The sequence below is a fragment of the Rhinolophus hipposideros genome (assembly GCF_964194185.1).
Source record: "Rhinolophus hipposideros genome assembly, chromosome: 8".
NCBI classification, from domain to species: domain Eukaryota; kingdom Metazoa; phylum Chordata; class Mammalia; order Chiroptera; family Rhinolophidae; genus Rhinolophus; species Rhinolophus hipposideros.
The window spans coordinates 37,223,296-37,245,499 of NC_138054.1; the positions used below are offsets into that span (position 1 = coordinate 37,223,296).

General features: G+C 34.2%; 1 protein-coding gene across 2 annotated transcripts in view; it reads left to right on the forward strand.

Moving 5' to 3' along the window:
* Nucleotides 1-16,202: 16,202 nt before the first annotated feature.
* The window catches only part of ADGRL4 (adhesion G protein-coupled receptor L4), a 105,907-nt gene continuing 99,905 nt past the window's right edge, over nt 16,203-22,204 (forward strand). For both annotated transcript variants that reach the window (XM_081057096.1, XM_081057097.1), the window contains exons 1-2: nt 16,203-16,373; nt 17,843-17,992. In XM_081057096.1, coding sequence (XP_080913222.1) covers nt 16,352-16,373; nt 17,843-17,992 — 172 coding nt within the window. In that variant the 5' untranslated portion in view covers nt 16,203-16,351. The remainder of the gene's footprint in view (nt 16,374-17,842; nt 17,993-22,204) is intronic.

Genomic DNA, 22,204 nt, shown 5'->3' on the forward strand with positions numbered 1-22,204 from the left:
TTGCTTCAATTCTGAATGAACATAGATTGTCATTAGATGGTTTTGAGAAGAGTAATGTCATGACACAAGTTGCATTTTTAAAGATCACTCTGACCGCTGTATTGAGTACAGATTGTCTGAGGGGCAAAGGTGAGAATAGAAAGTCCAGTTAAGAGATGTATGGAGACATCCAGGAGAGGGATTGTGATGGCTTGGACCAGGGTCAAGGTGGTGGTGGCAGTGAAATGTAAAAGAATTCTAAATAGATTCTCAAGATAGAGCTCACAGAATGTGCTGATGGGTTAGACGTTGGGCATAAGAGAGAACAGTCAAGGGTGATTTCAGGGCTTATGTCTCAAGTAACAGGATGGAATTATCCTTAATTTAAATATGGAAGTAGACAGTTTTCTAATGTGTTGTTTGGGGTAGAAGAGGAGAAGATGGGAATTTTAATTTTAGAAAATTTTTTAGACAGTCCAATGACACATCCAAATAAGTAGTTCTAGGTGCTAGGGATATATTTGAAGCATGACAGTGGAAACAGTGAAGACATAAGCTTCATCAGGCTTCATCTTGTTCACTGTTAAATCCGCATTACTTTGCATAGTGCATTGTTCTTAGGTGCTCAATAATTATTCAAGATATGAAGGAAAACATGTCTTGTTATGAACATCTGAAATCGTGTTGTGATTTTGCCTCTATGGGAGCTGTGTAGCAAGCATACTTGAGGATAAGGCCAGAAATTTCCTCAGAATGCAACTCCAGATCTATTCATTTTTGAACTCTACTCCACTAAGTAACTTGCTTCCTGTAACATGTTTGATTTGAACAGTGATATCTATGTGAGGCAACTAGAATGTTAGTCAGAAAGTAGACCTCTAGATAAGTAAACATGTTAAGAAGAACAGTTTAGTTTTATCTGTAGGATAGCAGGTCATTTTGTATAAAACAGTAACTGATTTTTCCATAACTGATATTCGGATGTTTTTCTGACAAATTGGCCAAGATGTTTGGCAACTTCTTGAGACCACTCCTGGAAAGAGGAAGTTTGTTTTCCTGTTGTTCTGACAGGAAGAGGTGGATCTCCTTCATCAAAATACAGAAACAAATTGCTGAACACAAGCTAAAAAGGATGAGTAAGTTAGTATATGGTACTCTTTAAAGTTATATGTTTCTATATACCAAGTTAGGTGTGTGTTTATGCATATGTGTCCTCATACTGAGTTTGCAATGCTAAAAAATCTCGTATGGGTTGCTGGCAAACCAGTTTTAAAATACTAATTTGACAGGTGAAATCATGGGCTATGTATGAGATGGGATCCAGACACTGCTACTCACCAATAGATGATTTTGGACACATTTTATTCTGGGTAAGCTTCAGATATTCATTCCTAAAATACTAATGCACATTTAGCTTATGGAGTTACCTCAAAATGTACATGAATTTATATACACAAATGGCTTTAGAGTGGCTGGTATATAACAAATGCTTACCACATATCAATTATTATTAATACTTTTATATATTTAAATTGGTATCTTTCTGTTCTTTGCTTAAAATTATGCCATACTAATCTACCATGTCATCGAATATTCTCTATAAGCAACACTTAAAATAGTGTTTGTGATACTTACAGTGTACAGTTATTCCAGTATGTGGGGCTATTTTTAAGAATGAATACACTTGTCTGTTTTGTTAGCATTATTCCATCATGTTAATATTTTAAAAATCTGAAATCCGTACCATTATTTTATTCAGGTGATGTTCAGTTACTCTCTTATATAATTATTTTGAAAACACAAATCAATTTATAATCAAGTGAGTCTAAATAGGCAAATATTTTGTGATATTGCAAATCTTCTTTTGTAAGGATGACTCTTACTCTACTTCAAAAGCATTCCAAATAAATGGAATACAAACATAGCAGTATTAAAACTGCTATATAGGTAAATCTGCATCAAAACTCCCATTTATCTATGATAAAATTACAGAAAATGAAAAACCAGAGAATGTTCTTTGATATATATATATATATATATATATATATATATATATATATATATATATATATGTAATTACTATATCTTATGTTCCATGTGTGTGTGTGTGTGTGTGTGTGTGTGTGTGTGTGTGTGGCTTGTCATCAATAAAATATTTGCAGAGCCAGGGGGGAAAAAAGAAGAAAAACCTAAAATCTTATTTTAAATGGTCTCTTCAAAGTTATCAACTAAGGGATGTATTATTTAAAGAAAGATTTTGAATAACATATTTGGAATTATGTTATAGCCTGTCTCTGCATCATTGTCTTGACTAATGTCAGATAAAGCTTCTTCAGCAGCAGGTAATAATCTACACACAAAAATACTCATTAATGAACACTGATGATATTGACACTTTTTTAAGATAGTGCTTTTTTTAAAAAGATCAAATACCATTTTGCTTTAAATATTTAATAATTAAATCTATTTGTCACTTTATATTATTTTTGGTTTACTGAAAATACTTCATTATGTCAATTTTTATTTGAATTTAAAACTTTTTTTAGATAAAAGAATAGCACTGATAGCAGCATTTTGGAATTAGCCAAAATAAAAACAAAACACCAAACTGACCATGTTGCCCTACTATTACTATCACTAATTATGTATGTCCATATCATATAACATTGACTAGTTGTGACATAGTTCCCTTATTTACTTTTTGTTGAGTTTTTAAATTGTTTTCAATATTTGAATACTATAATTAAAAGGGCTGTAATTACTTTGGTGCATAAAACGTGTCAAAATTTAGGGATGTTTTGTTTTTTTAGTATATATGTAAAGACTAGGAACTACTGAGTCAAAAGGTGAGAATACTTTTAAGGCTGTTGATAAATACTGAAAATTCCTCTCCAAATCAGCTTAGGTGTTTGATTTTGTTTTGTTCAGTCTGTTTAACTAATTAATCAATTAACAGCTTCAGAGAATTTGCAGTATGAGACCACTTGTGTCAAGGCATTCTTAGGCATTAGGCATTGCTGCTGTAACAATGTCTCCATGATAGATTTTCACAGTGTTTGGCAATAAGTGAGCATAGGATTTGACTCAAAATTACATATAGATAACTGCACAAGACAGGGTTTGTCCCTGATGGAGCTTACTGTCTCATGTGGGGCATTCTATATAGATAGCATTACTTAAGCAGGCAACGTAAGAGTCAAAACAGATAAATAAAATCAAAGGAACATGGAGAATGAAGAAATTAAATTCCATAAACAATTGTAAATCACAGAGCAAATGGTGTTCCTCATCACTAATGTGCACTCAAAATGTGAAAAGACTTTTAGACTATTCTTATTTTCTTCCTTAATTAACCATTATATTGAATCTGTATTTTATTTATAACTGAACTATGCACATAAAACTGTTCTTCATGTTTTCCCCCAAATCATTGTTGATCAATCTTATCAATATCATCAAATTTGTAAGATAAAATGAATCGTTTTTTTAAAAAGTTTTTTATGATTATGCAAAATAAATTTTGATATACTCATATAGCAAAAAATTCCATGTTCTTGATAAAATTACAGAGACTTCTTATAAAGATCAAAATATTCTCTACTTTTTATCCTTCTATGAAAACCCACCAATATCAGTAAGCTAACGTTATCAAATAATTGCATTTGAAAGTAAAACCAGAACTGACAATTTTATTAATAAAGCTATTAGTTCTAAGGATTTCACTTAAGATGTCAACTACCTAGAAACCAAAAGACTTTATCAAAAAGCCACATTTGCTTCGCTCAAAGCCTGGGATTGTGTTTACAAAAACACCATGTGATAGTTATAAATTACTAAAAATTTCCATTATCACTTATAACATCCTGTGATGCTTTTATGTTATACTTGTAAGTACTCTTATTTTTTAATGACCATCTTCGTAATATATCTAAGTAACCATGTCAACTCTCTAGAAATATTTCAGTAACTATTTGATTGAAAAAGTCCTTGTAGATTTCTTTGAAATTTTGAAGGTTTGTCGTCATTTTTAATAGAGTAAACAAAGCATTTAGAAGATGGAGTCACGAGCATTTAAACATTTGGATTTGGGCTTGCTTCACTGAGGTGTTTTCATGTAGCATTTATATTTTCATCAGGGATGATCTCTTTAATTTAATTTATAATGTGAAAATCTATTATAATAAGTTCAATATGCTCAAAGCATTTGAATAGACATCCAACATTAAAATTGGATGTCATAATAAATTTTGAGGAAAAAACTTATTTGCTCTAATTTTGTTTTAATCTCTAGATTCAATAAATAAATGAAAAAATATGAAAATAAAGATTCTAATTTTGATATTGTTGTACTTATGTATGAAAAGCAGTTACAGTTTCAAAAATTTAACACACATGTGTTTATCTAGAAATATACATATATAGCAAGTCCTTACTTAATGTCATTGATAGGTTCTTAGAAACTGACTTTATGTGAAACAATGTGTAAGGAAACTATTAATAATTTTACCATAGGCTAATTGATATAAATAAGACTTAATTTTCTGTGGCATATTACTGGTCACAAAAAACAGCACCTTCTACACTTCCAATATTAAACATTGAAATAAACGGGAACTCTATGTACACTTAAGAAAGATTAATAAAAACAAGAAAGATAATTTGTTTCCAACTGCTTATTCTAGGTCAGGGTCTCAGGTTGCCAGAGCCTTTTGGGGCAGCTCAGGGCACAAGGCAGGACCAATCCTGAACAGGATGCCCTTCCATCTCAGGGTATACTCACACACCCACACCACTCAGACCTGGACAATATAAACACACGAATTCACCCAACTGCACATCTTTGGGATGTGGGAGGAAACCGGAATCTCAAAGAAAACTCACATAGACATGGGAGAATGTGGAAACTCCCCACAGACAGTGGCCCCAGACAGAATTGATTTTTTCCCCCTCACCTACATTATAACAAAAGAATGTTGAATGAAACATTATTCAAGAAACTGCAGTATGCACAAACAAGGTGTGATTAAAAATTACGGTGAATACTGCTGCCAAGTGACATCCAACGGAAAAGCAGAGATCTTCAATATAGGAGCAGCATGTTCAACCTTAGTAAGTGTGTGACAAGTTTCAACTTGTTCACTGAAGTAGGTTGGGTGTGAACTACAGTTCAGAGAAGGTGTTTTAATGTGTGCCATGAATCATCCTCCATCATGACAATACTCCGTGTCAGGTATTGCTTCTGACATACGGCAATTTCTGTCAAATAAAAAAATTACAATGTGTCTTCATCCACCTTATTCATTGAACCTGGCACTGTGCAACTACCCTTCCGGCTCTTCCCCAAAGTCAAAATGACCATGAAAAGTAAACGTTTTGAATCGATTCAGGACTTTGAGGCAGCCACGACAGTATAACCAAAGACACTCATGAAAGAGGACTTCCAGAACTGCTTCAGAAAGTGCAAAAATGATGGGATAAGTGTGTTCGAAGCAAGGGGGTATATTTTGAAGGGACTAATGACACTGCGTCTTCTACTGTAATTATTTTTTAATTTAAACATTTACCATATTTTTTAATCACACCTTGTACGTACACATAGATATGCATATACATGGATAATGTATATACTCTGACAATCAAGTTCGAGAACTCATCCTAGAAAAAATGCTACATACCTCATTGCTGAATATCACTACAGTCACCTTCAAAGTACTCCCTTTGGGAAGCTATGCACTGATGCCAGTGCCTAGTGCACCCTTCAAAGCTATTTTGGAACTCTTTTTCTGGAATGCCATCCTATTACCCTTGATGTCCTGAATATCATCAAAATGTCTTCCTTTCAATATTTCCTTGATCTTCAGGAAAAGAAAGAAGTCATTGGGGGACAGATCGGGCCAGTAGGAGGGTGTTTGAATACAATTATTTGTTTACTGGCTCAAAACTCCCTCACAGACAGTGCCCTGTGAGCTGGTGCACTGTCATGATGCAAGAGGCATGAATCGTTAGTGAAAAGTTTAGGTCGTCTAACTTTTTCATGCAGCCTTTTCAGCACTTCCAAATAGTAAACGTGGTTGACTGTTTGTTCAATTGGTACAAATTCAGAATGAATAATCCCTCTAATATCAAAAAAACTTAGTAACATCATTGCAGCAAGTTTGTGAACTTAATTCTCAGACCTCGTATATTTTCATGTGTGTGTGAGTGTGTGTGTGTTTATGTGTATTTATTCCCTAAGCTATAGTTCAGTGTCAGGTGGTAGCATCGTCTTATCCTAATGTCCCTACTTCCTGCCTGTGCACCTGTTTTTCTTTGCTGACAATCTCTGGTCATTACCTGGTCAAGAACAAATTAGGTCAATGCTAGGAATTATGTTGGTACAAAGAGTACATTTGCAGACTGCCATGGTAACCATGTTTTTGTCCTAGTGTATAACAACCATGTCCTCATCTCCAGCTCTCTCAATTCTAGATCATTGATGGTTCAGAAAATATTATCAGTTGGGATTAGGTTTACCTATGTTTAAGAGTAAACTTCAAAACAACAATGCTTCAATCAAGGTAAGAGGTCATTTGTATCACATTAAAGAAAGCTAGGGGTGGCCCATTCTGGGACATGGCACTGGATCTGCTGTTTGTCCTCAAAGAGGTCTCTAGTTTATCACTTCACCAAAGGAAACTGCAGCTCTTTCTCCTAGCCCAAGACTGCTGCTAGTGTTCTGGATTTTACCACTGTGTCACAAGTAGCAGATGAAAGAAGCAGGAAGAAAAAATTAATCTATTTAAACATTTCCAAAAGTGAAATTCATAGCTTGTGCTTATTCCTCAAAGGCCAAAACTTAGTCTCAGTAGTCCCAGATGAAAGATAGACTAGAAAATGCAATTTTTATTTTAGTAGGCCAACTTCACAGCTTCAAGCACAGATGAAAAAAATATACATATGTTTAGGAAGCAGCCAGCAATCCCTGCCATACCCTCATGGGAAGCTACATTCTTTGTACCACTATTGATAATTAGTTCTTTGTATTAAGGTTTTGGTTTATCCTTGCTTAACTCTAGAATTACTGAAGTCAGGAATATGCCATGCCAACTTTTATGCTATGAAGCGCAGGACTGCCTGAAAGTTACCCTGAGGATTCATTTTGGTTACTTAAGATAGCTTGGATTAAGGATTTGCTTTCCATCAGGAGGAAATTTTTCTTTCCTATCTCAACCACCCACAGGAAGAGTTGTAACCTCCCAAGGGCCTAATAGTCAAAACCAATGTTAGGCAGCTGGTATATAAAGCTAAATTTGTAGGCTCCCAGGAGTCTGCTGCCCTCTGAAAAAGCCATTTTCTTAGAATTGTGCTATAAGAACAGAGAGCAGAGGACTGAGTCCCCTTCACTGGACTTCAAACCCACAAGGTATGTCCAGTAAAGCACCTATCCAGACAAGTTCACAATCCCAAGGTCAGCAATAGAAGAGAAGACACAGGCCCTCCAGTCTTCCCATCATGCCCAGGGGAGGGCTGCTGGTTGAGGCCTTGCTATACATGAATCACACGTGATGTGTCTTCTCATGGAAAAGCTTTCCCTTTTAATGGGGTGAGTAGGAGATCAATTTCTCAGTTGTAGAAGAAGAAATTGTCAGTTGATAATTGTGTTGATAAGTGCCAGGATCTAAATTTTAACATCAGTTGTTGACAAGACTCTTCTGAGAAAGTACCTCCCACCTTGGGGTCTCATAGGAAGTCAGGTTTGGCAAAACCCCTCCTAATGAAGAAACAGGGAGGCGTCTTCAAATCCCAGCTGGCTCACTGTCCAGAAAACCTACAGTTAGACCCTAGCATCATTTGGGGAGGTTTCTGAATGTTACAATTTTGAATCTTCAGACTGTCACACAGAATATGCCATAGAGCAAACACTCAGTAACACTGGGTGGAGAATAAACAAATAAATAGAGGATATCAGATGCTACAACTGAAAGCAACATTGAGCAATTATATTAATACTTGAATTATTTGTTTCTTTATTTAAATGAAAAAAAAAAGTCACCTTTATATAGATTAACCACCCTGTCCATGTGTGTTTTCTCATGAAAGAGCAAACCTTTCTATAGCTACTAAGGGAAATGCAGAGTGAGCTCTACTGGAATAATGCTAAGCGCCTTTGTCTTAGGACTTACTCATCAGATGGAAGCTTTATCTACTTTATTTTTTGCAACCTGATTCCAATTACCTAATTAGAATAGTTTCCCTTTATCGTAAATGTTTGGTTTTTTTTTTCTTTTTGTTTTTTTTAAATACATTATAAAACAGAGGCCATTTCAACTGTTTTGAAGGCACATGTAAAAGCAGGAAGGTCAAGGATGGACAGTGCTGTGCTTCCTGTTCTGATATAGATTATCAGGCCAGGTACATGAAGCAATGCCTTTGGCTTCAGAAGATAAAGAAGTCTAACATCCCTTGGGCATACAAAGTCACTGGAAGCCAATGCGGATATGACTGTAGCAGTGATAAATGTGAACTGGAGTACAGTTTTCCAGATAAAGCAGAGCACTTCGAAATTATTTTCTATTCCATTGTTCCTAGTGTCTTAGTTAATTATTACACATGTTATACAGACTATTGCTTTTTTGGATAATAATATTTGCCGATGCTTCAGTGCTAGAGTGATTTGATACTCTAATAACAGATTGTTAGGTTGAGAGTTAGATAATATACATTAAAAGTTACATCCGGCAAATTATCTTACCATATACATACTTCTTCAGTGCTATGTAGCAATCAACATGAACCAGGAGGTTACTATTTAAAGATTCTGATAAAACAGTTAAGTTCTTCTGTCATATTATCTCTCAGTAACTTTTTCCACAATGTAAATATAAAGTTGAATTCAAGGATAGCTCTTTTTTTTAGAATCGAACACTTTATAATGACAGAGGTACAAAATTAATCCATTTTGTTGACAGCTTTATAAGTCCTTTAGAAACAAAAAAGAAAGAAAAAGAGAAGATGAGATTTAGCCATTCTATTGACAGGATAGTAGAGAAATGGAACAAAATTGGTATATTTACAGGACAAGCTCTAAGACCATAATCATATGGTTCCTCTCAAATGCTATCGTAATGGACAACAGGACTCTGTAAACAAGAAACATGACTTAAAAATTGTATAAATCAACCTTAACAATCTAAGTACTAAAAGTGTAAGCAATGCATAATATTAATCTCAGCCTTCAAAAACAAAAAGAAGACACTCAATATCGGATTAAGTTTTAAAGTGACACATATTATTATAAAGTTTTCAAAATTACTGTCTTACAAGTTTACGTAAAACTTTTTTATTCTCTCAAATATGGGGGTTATGAGGGACATATTTAGAAGATTTTAATAATAGAACACTGAAATTAGTAAAAATAAATTTAAAATAATCAAAAAAGAAAAAATTGGCCAATAGTATATAATAACAATAGAAATCAAATTAAAATTACTTAAGAAACTGTTTAATATGTAGCTCAATTTTTTAAAGGAGAGGAAGTACCTATATTAACATAAATGTTAACTGCTTACATTGGAAATTTATTTTTGTCTTTCAATTTAATTAGGCAAAATGAAAAAACGCTGAAAGAATCTCAACCTCAGGATTAAAAGGTGATTTTTTTAAATGATAATTTAACTGTCACTTTTACCTTTCACAACTAAATAATTTCACATGTAAGCAATGTCATAATAATTATAGTTTAGAATTATTTTCATTTTAATCATATGTATTACTAGAAAAGGTACTTATAAATACCTAAATATCTACTAATAAAAAAGAAAAACCAAAACTCTTCATTCTCCCAGTGTTCCAGGCTCAGCAATCACATTTGTCACAAAAACAAAATAATGTGAGAACTGTCTCATATCATTATTCTTTGCGCCTTAAACAATTTTGTTTACATTTCACAAACAAGATTTACTTGCAAAATACATCATTTAAAATACTTTTTTCCCTCTCTAGAAGTACAGTCATAGGGAAAAAAAGGAATTATCAACCAAACTGATCATTATTCTAAATTTATATCACTTTCTTGTAAGTCATTGAATAAAACAAATATTTATATCTAATTTCATATGACAAAGAAACATTTTTTGATAGGTTTTTTTTAAATGTCATTATACTATGTTACCAAAAAAAATAGTAGTATTTGGTATATCTAAAATTTGCAAAAATCAATATTTAAGAATTTTGGAAGCAAAACTAGTGTCACTGGTTTGTGAGTAATTTTTAAGGCATGTATGAAAACGAAACTATATTTTAGCCCTTGTTTTAAAATGTTAATTAATAAATAATGTGGCAATGATGCCTTTATGTCACCATGACTATTAGCAGAGAAAATGGTTATCCTTCAAATTGTTTAAGTAGGCAAAAGTATATTAGCAATTGGTTGGAAAGAGTACTATTCATATGCCTTTCTGGCTAAAAATGGAGATACAGGGAAAACTCATGGCCTAATGTCCACCTTTAATGAAAGACTTTTTAAAGCAAGGTAAATTACAAATGAATATAAGCTAACGTATTTTAGACTTCCAAATAGCTTTCTATTTTTTAAGTCAATCCCTTCTCAAAGAATGATATTAATAAAATAGATTACAATGGAAAAATTAAATCTCTGAGATTAAAGATTTCTGACATAATAGAAAGTAAAGAGTAAGAATAAAAAGATAATTTTCAAAGTGGTAGGTAGTTAATAATAATGTTCCCTGGAGATCTGAACCAGAGACTTGTATCTTCAATATAGATGTTAATAATAATGGATGATCGCGATTAACAAAGAGCTGAACTATGCGGACAGTACATAATTACAGTGTTTAATTTTCCTAAAAAAATTGAGCAATCATGGGGAATTTTAAGAAGGTTTAATGAACTAGTGATTGAAGAACACACAAACGTAGATGAAATGTAAAGTACAATGTATTACATACCTAAAGAAATAATTTAAAGTACTTGTACATCCTGATGGTGTCTGTAACCTCTCAGGATACTATTTACAACAACTCAATGAAGAAGAATAATTAACTATGAATAAACCAATGCTCCAGCATGTTAAAATCATAGCTACAAAGTTTAACAGTACTAAATAGAAGGTGATTTTAGCATGGCTTATAGTTTAAAAGTACCACCCTTTTTAAAAAATGAGGTCAGTTTTATATTTTTATAACATGGAAAAGTTCCAAAGAAAGGAAAATACATTAATAAAATAATTTAGAAGTCAGTTACAATGTAAACAATCATCATAATGCACATTTTCTTTTTATTTTTTAATCAATGCCTGGCTCAACAATATCAGTTTCTGACTGGATGTTAATTTATAAATCTTTATGAACAGGAACCATAGGAGAGAGAAAAAAAAATCATACAAAACAGAAATATTCTCAAATGTTAAGCAGAATAATGGAAAGAATTAGTGAGTTTTCTTAAGGTCACAAAACAATTGAATGATCAGACTGGGAAGGAACTCAGATCTCCTCCCTTCCAGTCAACTTTGAAAATTACCAGATGCTCTTTGCACCCCCTTCCACTAAAAAAATTAGTAGCATAAAAACTAATCAAATAATGTTTCTGTTCATAGCTTTGGAAACTCAATGTTTAAATGTTCTCTTAAATACTAAAAAGAGTTATTTTTTGTTGTTTTTAAAGGATGAAGTTATTAAAAATGCCTGTGGAAATGTTTATTGAACATCACAGTTTACATTGGATACAAAATTTTGACAGACATTAAATAGGCTCTGTGTAGAATAGAAAGACACAAATTTTCAGATAGTTAGGTTTGAAAAATCATAGCATCTTGACTACTTAAGACCATAAGATTAACATTAGACAAAGAAAAAAAACAAAAAACATAGCTCTACTGTTTGGGAACCATGAATTACAAATAACTAAGGGTTCTCTGGGTTTTTTAAAAATGTAAACACAAAAGATTGAGCTGTGTTATATTCCAATAGGATGAAATATATTTGGAAACCTAGATATAAGACCCCTGAAGCAAACAATTTCTTGTTTATCTCCAAAAATAAAGATTCCATTTTTCATAAATTTTACTATGCACTGTTCTAGATATTCATTGATTTATTTATTCATTTGATCAGCAAATTTCTTATTACATACCTTTTATCCTCAAGACACTATCTGAGGTGTCAAAGAGGGAAAAAAAAGTTTCTTACATTTGAGTTCTAAGAGACCAGAGTAAAAACCATTAACAGACAAGTCCACCTTGTGGAATTTCAATCCTTACCTATTTATGGAAGTACTGTTATTTGGTGTGTGGGGGTCTGATGTCCTACTTTGGTAAAGATTTCCTTGGTTTCAACATTGAGTGTGTTGGAATCAGATTACTCTTCCTAACCTTACATATAACTAAATTTTCCTTTTATTTTTTTAACCTTTTCTTTTTTTTTTTAAGATTTTATTGGGGAAGGGGAACAAGACTTTATTGGGGAACAGTGTGTACTTCCAGGACTTTTTTCCAAGTCAAGTTGTTGTCCTTTCAGTCTTAGTTGCAGGGGGTGCAGCCCACCATCCCTTGTGGGAGTCGAACCGGCAACCTTGTGGTTGAGAGCCCACTGGCCCATGTGGGAATCGAACCGGCAGTCTTCGGAGTTAGGAGCATAGAGCTCTAACCGCCTGAGCCACTGGGCCGGCTCCCTAACCTTTTCTTAAGTGTACATTGTTAATGTTGGGTTTGTCTAAAATTGACCTGTGGTGGAAAAATCTATCTGGTACATTGTAATACTATTGACGGCACAATGGGAATAGAGATAATATGAAGGAATGAGGAACTACTTACATTAACTAATTGGTTACAGAGTTTCCATAAGTTGAGAAAAATCGAATGATTTGTGAGTAATAACAATACTTAGCAGCATAGTCACAGAGCTGGCCAAACACTTAGAATCCAATCACATTATTAACACTTAGGTAAGGAATTAGACGCTCTCACAGAGGCCTCAGGAGGGGGCTCCATAAACTGCATAGGTTCCTGGTGCCAGTCTCTGTGGGCACCATAAATACACCTTTGGAGAAGGTCTCCACATCATTTGTGCACTCATTTCCTATATTTTGATGTGTTAAACATTAAAGGTACGGAATACCCAGTAGTTCTGACATGTATGTTAATAACCTTAGCAATCTGCTGTGATCTAGTCTGGCAGGCATTGCTATTACCATGTTATAGTGGGTGAAATGGTCCCCAAAGAGGTTAATAAATATATTGAAAATAAAAGCTAGAACTAAACCTGGGTCTTCACAGTGAATAATTTCCATAGCAAACTACAACCTGACCCAGAACCTTTCAAGGAAACCCTGTCGAATTTGGCATCTTATAGACAGACCTAAGACAGAACTAATCATATATGTGACAATATCTCACATTGCAAGATGAGTGTTTATAATAGTATATTAAAACCATAATTGGGTAGGCAGCTTAAAATGACTTAACTTCCATGTGTTATACTTAGGCCAAAATCAAGCTCTAAGTAATTGTCGTATCTTCAAAAGTTAGACATGTCTCACTGGTACCCAAGTGAAGATTGTTGATAAAAGTTTAAATTTACAGTTCTATGTTTCTTTCAAATACGCCTTTCTCTCACTTATAATTAAAATATTTCTCCGGATTAAAAATTTTAAGTATTTCTTTTTCAACAATGGATCCAAAACTATGCAGTTATTACCTCATATCTATTCCTTAAAATATAAACTTCTCTAAGTAATACTTTTTTAAGTAATTTTGATTTTTACAAAGAACAATATTAAAAGTATAAGCATCACTTAAACACTTCATGTTTGCCTGTTATCTTGTACTTTCTTGATAAAATATATGAATAAACTTTTACTTTTTAATAACACACATGCAAAAGAAAGTTTGGAAAATATTTTTAATTATATTTTAATTTACTTTTGCTAATTATTAAGCAAGGTTAAAGAAGAACAACATTTTTTTAATTGGCTACTTCTATTAGCTTTAGGATAATAATAAAGAATAAGCATGTGTAGCTAATTTGTAAGCTATTTTAAGGTAATGATTTTAAAAATAAGTACTGTTTCTGTTCATAAAATGTCTCAGAAAAGAGTATGTCTAGGTTCGTGCCTTTTGAAGGATGAGTATATTCGATGACTTTGGAAAAAACTGTCTTCATATAAGTGGAGTACAAGTATGTCATAGAATACCTTGAACTTTATATTATAAAGTAAACTCATTACATGTACAGGTTTTTTTTTTCCTTCAAAGTGACTCTTCATCCTATCTTTTTTATGTTTTCAATGATTCCAACCTTCTTTGCTCATACAACTAGAGAACCTCCATACTCTCTCAGTCTCAAACATATCCCTTAACCTTAACAAGCCAACCTGACATCACTTTGTCTTTATCTAATCCTTTCTGGAATCTGTCCCTATCTCCCCATCCAAATGCTCTTGCCCTTGTTCAGGCATTCCTAGTCTATTTCCTGAACTATACTGGCTTCCCTGCCTTTGATGTCTCCTTAACATCCCTCATTCGGACTGCTGCCAGAGTTTTTTTCACTGAATCACTGTCCAGTTTTTTTTTGTGTGTATGTGTGTGTTTGTGTATGTGTGTGTGTTTAAAGGGAGCAAAGAAAAAAGGAAATCATTAAAAGAAAACCAATTATCCACGAATAAACCCAAATCTTTTTTTTTTTTTTTTTTTTTTTGGCATTTAGAGCCTTTAAATTATCTTTCCAGACTCTGAAATGCAGTGACTAGTGACTCTCATTTTTGCAACATCCTCCTGAAGGTGCACAATAGCAGGCATATAGAAGGGTGACTGAAATCACCAACCAGGAGAAAAATAGCCTGGATTCTAATTAAAGCCAGTCGTTTAGACTGTGTAACTCTGGGCAAGTCACAGGACACCTCTGTTCCTCATTTCCCTTATCTATTCTGGTTGGTACCACTCTCAGAAGCTTTTTGCAGGAATTAAATTAAGCTAGAAAGGAGATGGATAGCCAGGAAAATATGTCTATCCACAAGTACTTATCTCATCGTTACTCCTGTCATGGTGACTAGCTTTAGTTGTTGCCTTACTAGTTTATAATCTTCTTGGCGTTCAAGGGCCATGTCTCGTTCATCTTTGTGAACGAGGGTACACCCTATACGGAGAAGATTCTCAGTAGAGGTTTGTTAGACAGAATGTGAATGAAATATGACAAAGCCGTGCCAAATTGGTTAAAGGTAAAATGACTTATATTGATGGCACACACATTAGTCATTTCTTTAAATCAACTTTATTGAAATATAATTTACATACAATAAATGCACCAATTGTAAGATTTCAATGAGTTCTGATAAATGCATGAGTTCAAGATGTAGAATATTTCCACTGCCCCCCAAATTTTTCTTTCTGCCTCTGTGTAGTCAATCCCCACTTCCCACCCCAATGAGGCAAAAACTCATTGAGGCAAAACTCATGAGGCAAAAATTCATTATAGGTTAGCCTTGCCTGCCAGTTATTTTTAATTTTTAAGTGAGAATTGTTTCTAAGTCTCAACTCAACCTGAATCATCAGTTTCTGTACAATGACCTCATATGTGGGAACACACAAAAGGAAGGCTATACATCATGCACCAGATGTTCAGGGGTGGAGGGTGAGAATATGGGTAACTTTTCATTGAAAATGGGAAATAACATTCTGGACTTCCGTAGCCGTTTAATTCTTGAAACTTGGTGTTGTTTTTTCATTTGTTTGTTTTTACTCAGTCGTTTTAGAAATAACCCTAACCTCTAGTCAAGGTAGAGAATATCCTTACTTTACACTCTGGTACCTTGAGCCCCAACTAAGTGAGGACTGAATACTGGCAATGACAGCCCCATTGTTTGAAGTCAGGGCTCCTGGCTACTTCTTGGCCTGCAGTTCTTTATAGAAATTTACTAGTAAATAAAAGAACTGCAATGTCCTGGAATTTAGGCTGTTGGAAGGACCCCTAAGATCTATGCAGCTCTGGGTGCTCTCTCAGGAGAGACACTACATGGGTCTCTGAAACGCTTTATAAAGCTACTGAGCACAGGCTTTGAGGGTGGCACTCTGGTCGCTGCACCTGGGGGCAAAATGATGCCGCAAAGGGTCTGCAAGAGTGCTGGAAGTTGGTAGCCAAGAGGCAGGGAATGAAGTTACGGTGGCGTGGGGGAAGGGGCTGGGGGCCGGACGAGACCAGCAGACTCAGTGCTTGACACACACACTCACACAAAAGAGGCCGGAAAGTGTCCGGAGGAAGCTGGCGCGTCACTGGGGACGGAGCCTGGACCCTGCCGCGCCCGCCCAGCTGCGTCCCGTCCTGGGTACTCGGCCACACACCCTGTCGCGCTCCCGCCACCGCCACCACCGCGGCCACCGCCAATGAAACTCCTCCCGCTCTTAGGTGAGTGCCCAGCGCCCCTGGTCTCTGAGGTTGCCTATACTTATAGGGAATGGGATTTTTCCGAGGTGGAACTCACGTGCCAAGGGCATATGGCCAAGTCTCCAATGAGAATTGACGCAGACCTTCTCAGGATGTTTTTCTCCCTGGCCTTTCAACTTGGAAAATCAATATTCGGTGCCCAGAGACAAAGTCACCTTTTGTTCCTGCTAACAAAGTCCCTCAAACCCCCAAGTCTCAGACTTTGAACTTTTTTCTAAACCCCCTACCTCTTTAAGAAATTTGGAGAATCCATACCATTAACACTTGTGAGAGCTTTCTTGGAATTTTAAGGGAACTGCCAGACCAGACTTTGGGTTCATTAAAAATAGGATTTTGAAGATCCAGTACAGAAATATAATAAATCACATCCTTGAAAGGCGAATTCATTATGGTTTAGACAGTATATACAACCCTATGTGAAGCTGGCATTTAGAATCAAATGTTTAAGGATCTCTTGTTATCAGTAAGAACAATTTATCTCAGATGTGACTGAAAATATTTAACAAAAAAAATTACGTTCATGTCTCATAACTGTCCATCCCCAAGCAGAATTGTTTTGAGATCTTAGACAACATTAAAAAAGGAACGGCCTGTGCTTTTCCTTATTTTTTCCTAACAGCCCACAAAATACCATTTCCAACTTCATTTTCAGTGGCTCTAAAATAAGTCTTGTTCTCTTCTATGCTGCATTTTGTTGGCCATGTTTGTGTGGTGTTCCATTTCTGGAAGATCAATCTTTAACCATTTTGTTGGCCATGTTTGTGTGGTGTTCCATTTCTGGAAGATCAATCTTTAACCATTTTGTTGGCCATGTTTGTGTGGTGTTCCATTTCTAGAAGATCAGTCTGTTGAGTTTTATTTTAATTTCCCCTAATGGGAGAAAATGTAAAAGATTTTTTTTAATAGAAAGATCAGAATTTAAAAAGATCATTAAAACATACAAAATATAGTAATTGCATGTGTCCTTCTGGATATTATGATATGTTGCTCTTCGTCTCAAAATAACACAAATTTGAATTTAAAAAGACCCAAACACTCAATTTACTGTGAGTTTAGAATAGTGTCATTCCCAGAGGAGGAAATTGCTTTACAATCATGCAGTTACCTTTAAAAGTATCTCACCTCAGGGTGAAGGGTGATACTATGGTCCAATGATCTCATAATGTTGTTTTCTTTATAAACCTGGGTTGTTTACTATCTTTTAGCTTTGTGGAGACTTATTTGAAAAACACTGAGATTGAAGAAATGCCTTAATCTTTTGCTTACTCAAGCTCCTGCTGTTATTTTGCTAAATGCTTCCTTGGGAAATTCTTAAAATCTAAATGGAAAGAGAGAAGACTATTTGTATTTATGTGCAGTAATTTAACTGAACGATGAGGGGAGACTTTTCTTTTTCTTTCTGAAAATATGTATTTCTCCTTTTTCTTTAGTGGGTTTTTCCACTTTGCTGAATTGTTTCTACGCTCAAAATTGCACCAAGACACCTTGTCTTCCAAATGCAAAATGTGAAATACGGAATGGAATGGAAGGCTGTTACTGCAACATGGGATTTTCAGGAAATGGTGTCACAATTTGTGAAGGTAAACAATCTTTATTACTTCTTTTAGATTGTATTGTGAAATTAAATTTTGACGTAATTATTTTTTCCTTGTCTAGAAATTAAGTTGTTTTACATTATACTGTTTGATTTCATGCTATGGATTTAAAAACAGCTTAATTAATTAAACAATAAGTTTGAATTTCCCATGTCAAAATGTATACTTGATGAAATATTTGTGATGATTCCATGCATATCTTATTTTTGGTGTGAATATTAAAGATTGTCCTTGAACTTAAGCTGGGAAACTGAGTTTCAGAGAGCAGAGTCAATACCTTTGAAAACAAAAGTACAGAAAATTCATGAAGTCCAGGCTCTACCAGTATAGGTTGTGCTCAGATACTTTCTTTAGTACTTGATTACCTAAATTTGAGGTTAATATTAAGAGATTTGAAGTTTTATCCTGCATACCCTGGATGTAGGAGGGGGGGGGGAGAGGGAGAGGAAGAGCGAGATGGAGAGGAAGAGGGAAAGAAGAGAATTTTGAAAATGCATTATTTTGTGAAAAAGTAGATCCCATTATAGAACTTCAGGCTAGAGCCCAGAGCAAGAATGCTAGTAAGGATCCTTCCAGGGTGCAATTTAGCCATTGGCTCGATAAACATAATACCATCTGATAATCAAATTTAAGTAATATCTTGTTTGTGTTCTGTACCATCACCACCACTCCTCCTCTTTCCCAAGCATCACTCAATCTTTCTTTATTCACTCTTTCATTTTTGGTAGCATCTGGATTTAACTGGATCAATAGAACAACATATGATGTAGGAGAGAGAGAAAAAAGTTTCAAGTCATGTAAAATAGTGTTTAAAATATAACTACATGGCAACTTCAAATTAGAACTGTGTGGTATTATATCCTTAAATGTATTTAAAGTAACATGGACTTTTTCTAATTAAGCCAGGATATGGTCCATTGATAATATTGCATGTATTTGCTTATCGCATAAACAAGTTGTATCTTGTGATTCAATTTGATAAGCTTGTTAAAAAGATTAAATATGTACTATATAGTAAGACCAAACCCTCATTATAATCTGTTCAATATTTTGAAAATGTAGAACAAAGCTACGGTTGCTTAACGGTGCACAGGGTCAGGCGTTCTGGGTATTAATGGGAATCTATTTATACACCTATCTTTATGCTGGTACATATGAGGAGATAGAGAAGTTTATGTAGAAACATTGAGGTATGTTTAAGGCTTTTGAAATCATTGGTGATATGTAACCCTAAAATGTAGGTTATTTTAGCTTTTTAAACATATATTACTATTGCTATGCCTGATGCTTCTCAGTACAGTTTTGGTTACCCTCTGGTGCATAATTATCATAAATATAGGGAGTGAGAGATCCCTCCTCCCTCAGGTAATTAGGAAAGTGCTAACAATGAAAGGGAAGGTTGGAAGGGTTGAAAGAATCTGTGTACATCTACAACATGAAGTTGCTTGAGTTGGAATAAACTGAGCTGGAAGAAGTGAGAAGCAAGAGCAAAGGGAAGAATGCATTACAGTGTGTGTTTGGATGTGATAATGGGTGGAAGAGAGATAGTCTCTCTACTCTCACACAATGCATTAAGTGGAGCTGTTTTATTGGAAGTTTCATGGAATCAGAATGAGGCAAGAAAAACAGTTGTCCTAGGAAGAGTCAGAAAGGATGTAATTGCCATCTTGTACCCATGTATAAAAATATTGTCATAGCTTGGGACTCTTCATGCTATGATGAACAACATCACAAGCACTTTACAGAAAATAATGAAGTCTTGAGGGCCACACTCAGGGTCACACATGCTACGTTTAAAAAGCAAGTTTTCATTATTATCAAATAATCATACATATGTGTGTAAGACTTATCTGGAAGAATATTATAATAAACTAGAGAGCAGTATGACACTGGTAAAGGTAGAGAAAATCATGTCACAAAAACTAAGAGTCAAGAAGAAAAATAGCCTATGGGTTCAAAATGTGGGAGTAAGAATAATTTAAATAATCCACTAGCATAATTCCGCCTGGAATAAAATAGAAGTGCTGAGGACATGCAATTGCTTCCGTAACAATTGGTTCTGTAGTAAAAAGAAGGAGGCTCATCAAAATGGGCAAAACAACAGTCATCAGAACAGATGCAATGCATACAAAGGGTATGTGTCTGTGTTGTCGTGTGTACACATCAATTAACACAATTAGATATACTATCTAAACTATGAATCACCCCACTTTTAAATATCTAACCAAGTGATAATTTGATAATTTCCATAACAGAAATTGACCAGAAAAATAATTCTAACTCTTCTTTGCACCACATTTCCATGGTATTTCACATTTAAGTATGGTACATATAGTTACACCTATATGATAGATATGAGATATATATACTTTTAACTTTTATGAGGTGTAATCACCTCATATATGTGAATGATTTTTTAAAAACAAACATGCCAGAATCACATGTGCTAATGAGGAGCTTCCATTTCTTTCTCAAATACGTGTCATTGTAAGTTTGTTTAATTATTACAATGATGTTGCCAGTACTGAAAATTTGATGAGACCTCTTCTTCATGTTATATATATATAATTTATTCTCAATGATGTGAGATTGGATTTAATTTCCAAAAACAGCTAAAAACTTTTAGCCAAATTGGATGGGTAATGTGGACAATTAATTCCCAAAGTGGTTTTAAGAAAATGGTATGTGCTTATAAAGTAATATGAGATAAAATATTTTGCATGAGTAATGTAGGATAAAGATACTTTTAAAAGTTTTGAAGTATTTTGATATTACTTATAATATCTTACTTATAATAGTAAGATAACTGGAATAATATACTGGCTTCTGAATTGTTACCTTTCATTTGGATGTATACATTCTGTTATTTGTGTAAAGATAGGTGCATTATTTTCATGCATTTGTCTCATAAACATTATCTGTTCTTCATGAATCCACTTCCAAAGAACATTGTTAATATATTTAGCTTTAAAAGTAATAAAGATAAACCTCGTTCATTGTTAAACTGGAGTCTAAGTATATATGAGCTTATTCAGAAACATATTAATCACTCTGTTACTATCTAAATATTTTCTAAAATAACCATTACAATGTAGGGGAAAATGTCATAAAAATATATCAGTGCACTTTGGGAAACAAACCAAACACTTTCTTATATGAGAAAACACCATAATTGTCTTAAAAAAAAAAAAAAAGTGACCAAGAAAGAGAAAAAATCATTTACTTATTTTAACAATTGGAATATTCATTCTGTCTCTTCCATACTGGAAATCTATTATAGTTTAGAAAATTTAGAAACTGGTACTCCTAATTTCTTAGCATGACAACATTATATTTCTGTTACCAAAAAAGATTGTCTATCAGCTTAGTTTTGCCATTCCTGACAAATTAAATAGTCTGGTTGCCAAAGTTCGGGATTTATTGAGACAGTTTGGAACTAAAATGACAGAAGTTGAAGTTCACAAATTATCTCTAACTGTATACATATAAATGCTGTGAAGTTATATGCCCAGAATGTAGAATGGGTCAAAACTTCCTGGATCAGGTCCTTCTAGAGCAGTTATTTTTCAGTGTCTTTTAAATCTTGCCTTTTTGTCATAACACTTCACATGGGTGTCCTTTGAATATTAGTTTTCATTTCACAGAAGACATTGTCAACTCTCCTGGTAGCTCATCTGCAACTTTTCTTGTCCTTTAATGTTTATTACATTTTTTGTGTTATTAATGGAAATAGAAGGTTAAGTAGCAGCCTGGGCCAGCATTGTCTTTTCTTCCTCCCTTCCTCCCTTTTCTCTCTCTCCTCTTTCATTCTTATTCCAATCCTCAGAAGGAGGTGACTCCTGATTTTTAAGAAATATTTTAAGAATGTTTGAAGGATTGGAAATATATACCTCAATAACAGCACACATACATCTTCCTTCATATGTAATATGTTACTAAAAATTGAGAAAGGAATGATTTTTGTAACACAAATGTAGTTATACATAGTCCAGAGAAACTTCTGATAAATGAATACTAACAAAAATTGAAAAACTAGAAACTCTGATGTGCTGCTATATAGTTGTAAATCAGATTTGTTTAAAGTGAGGTGCATATTTCCTTGGGAAGTTTTGTACTGAATGGAAACATAAGACAAATTAACCTAAATTAAACATAAGACAAACGTAAGACACAATGGCCTAAATTACCCTAAGGCTT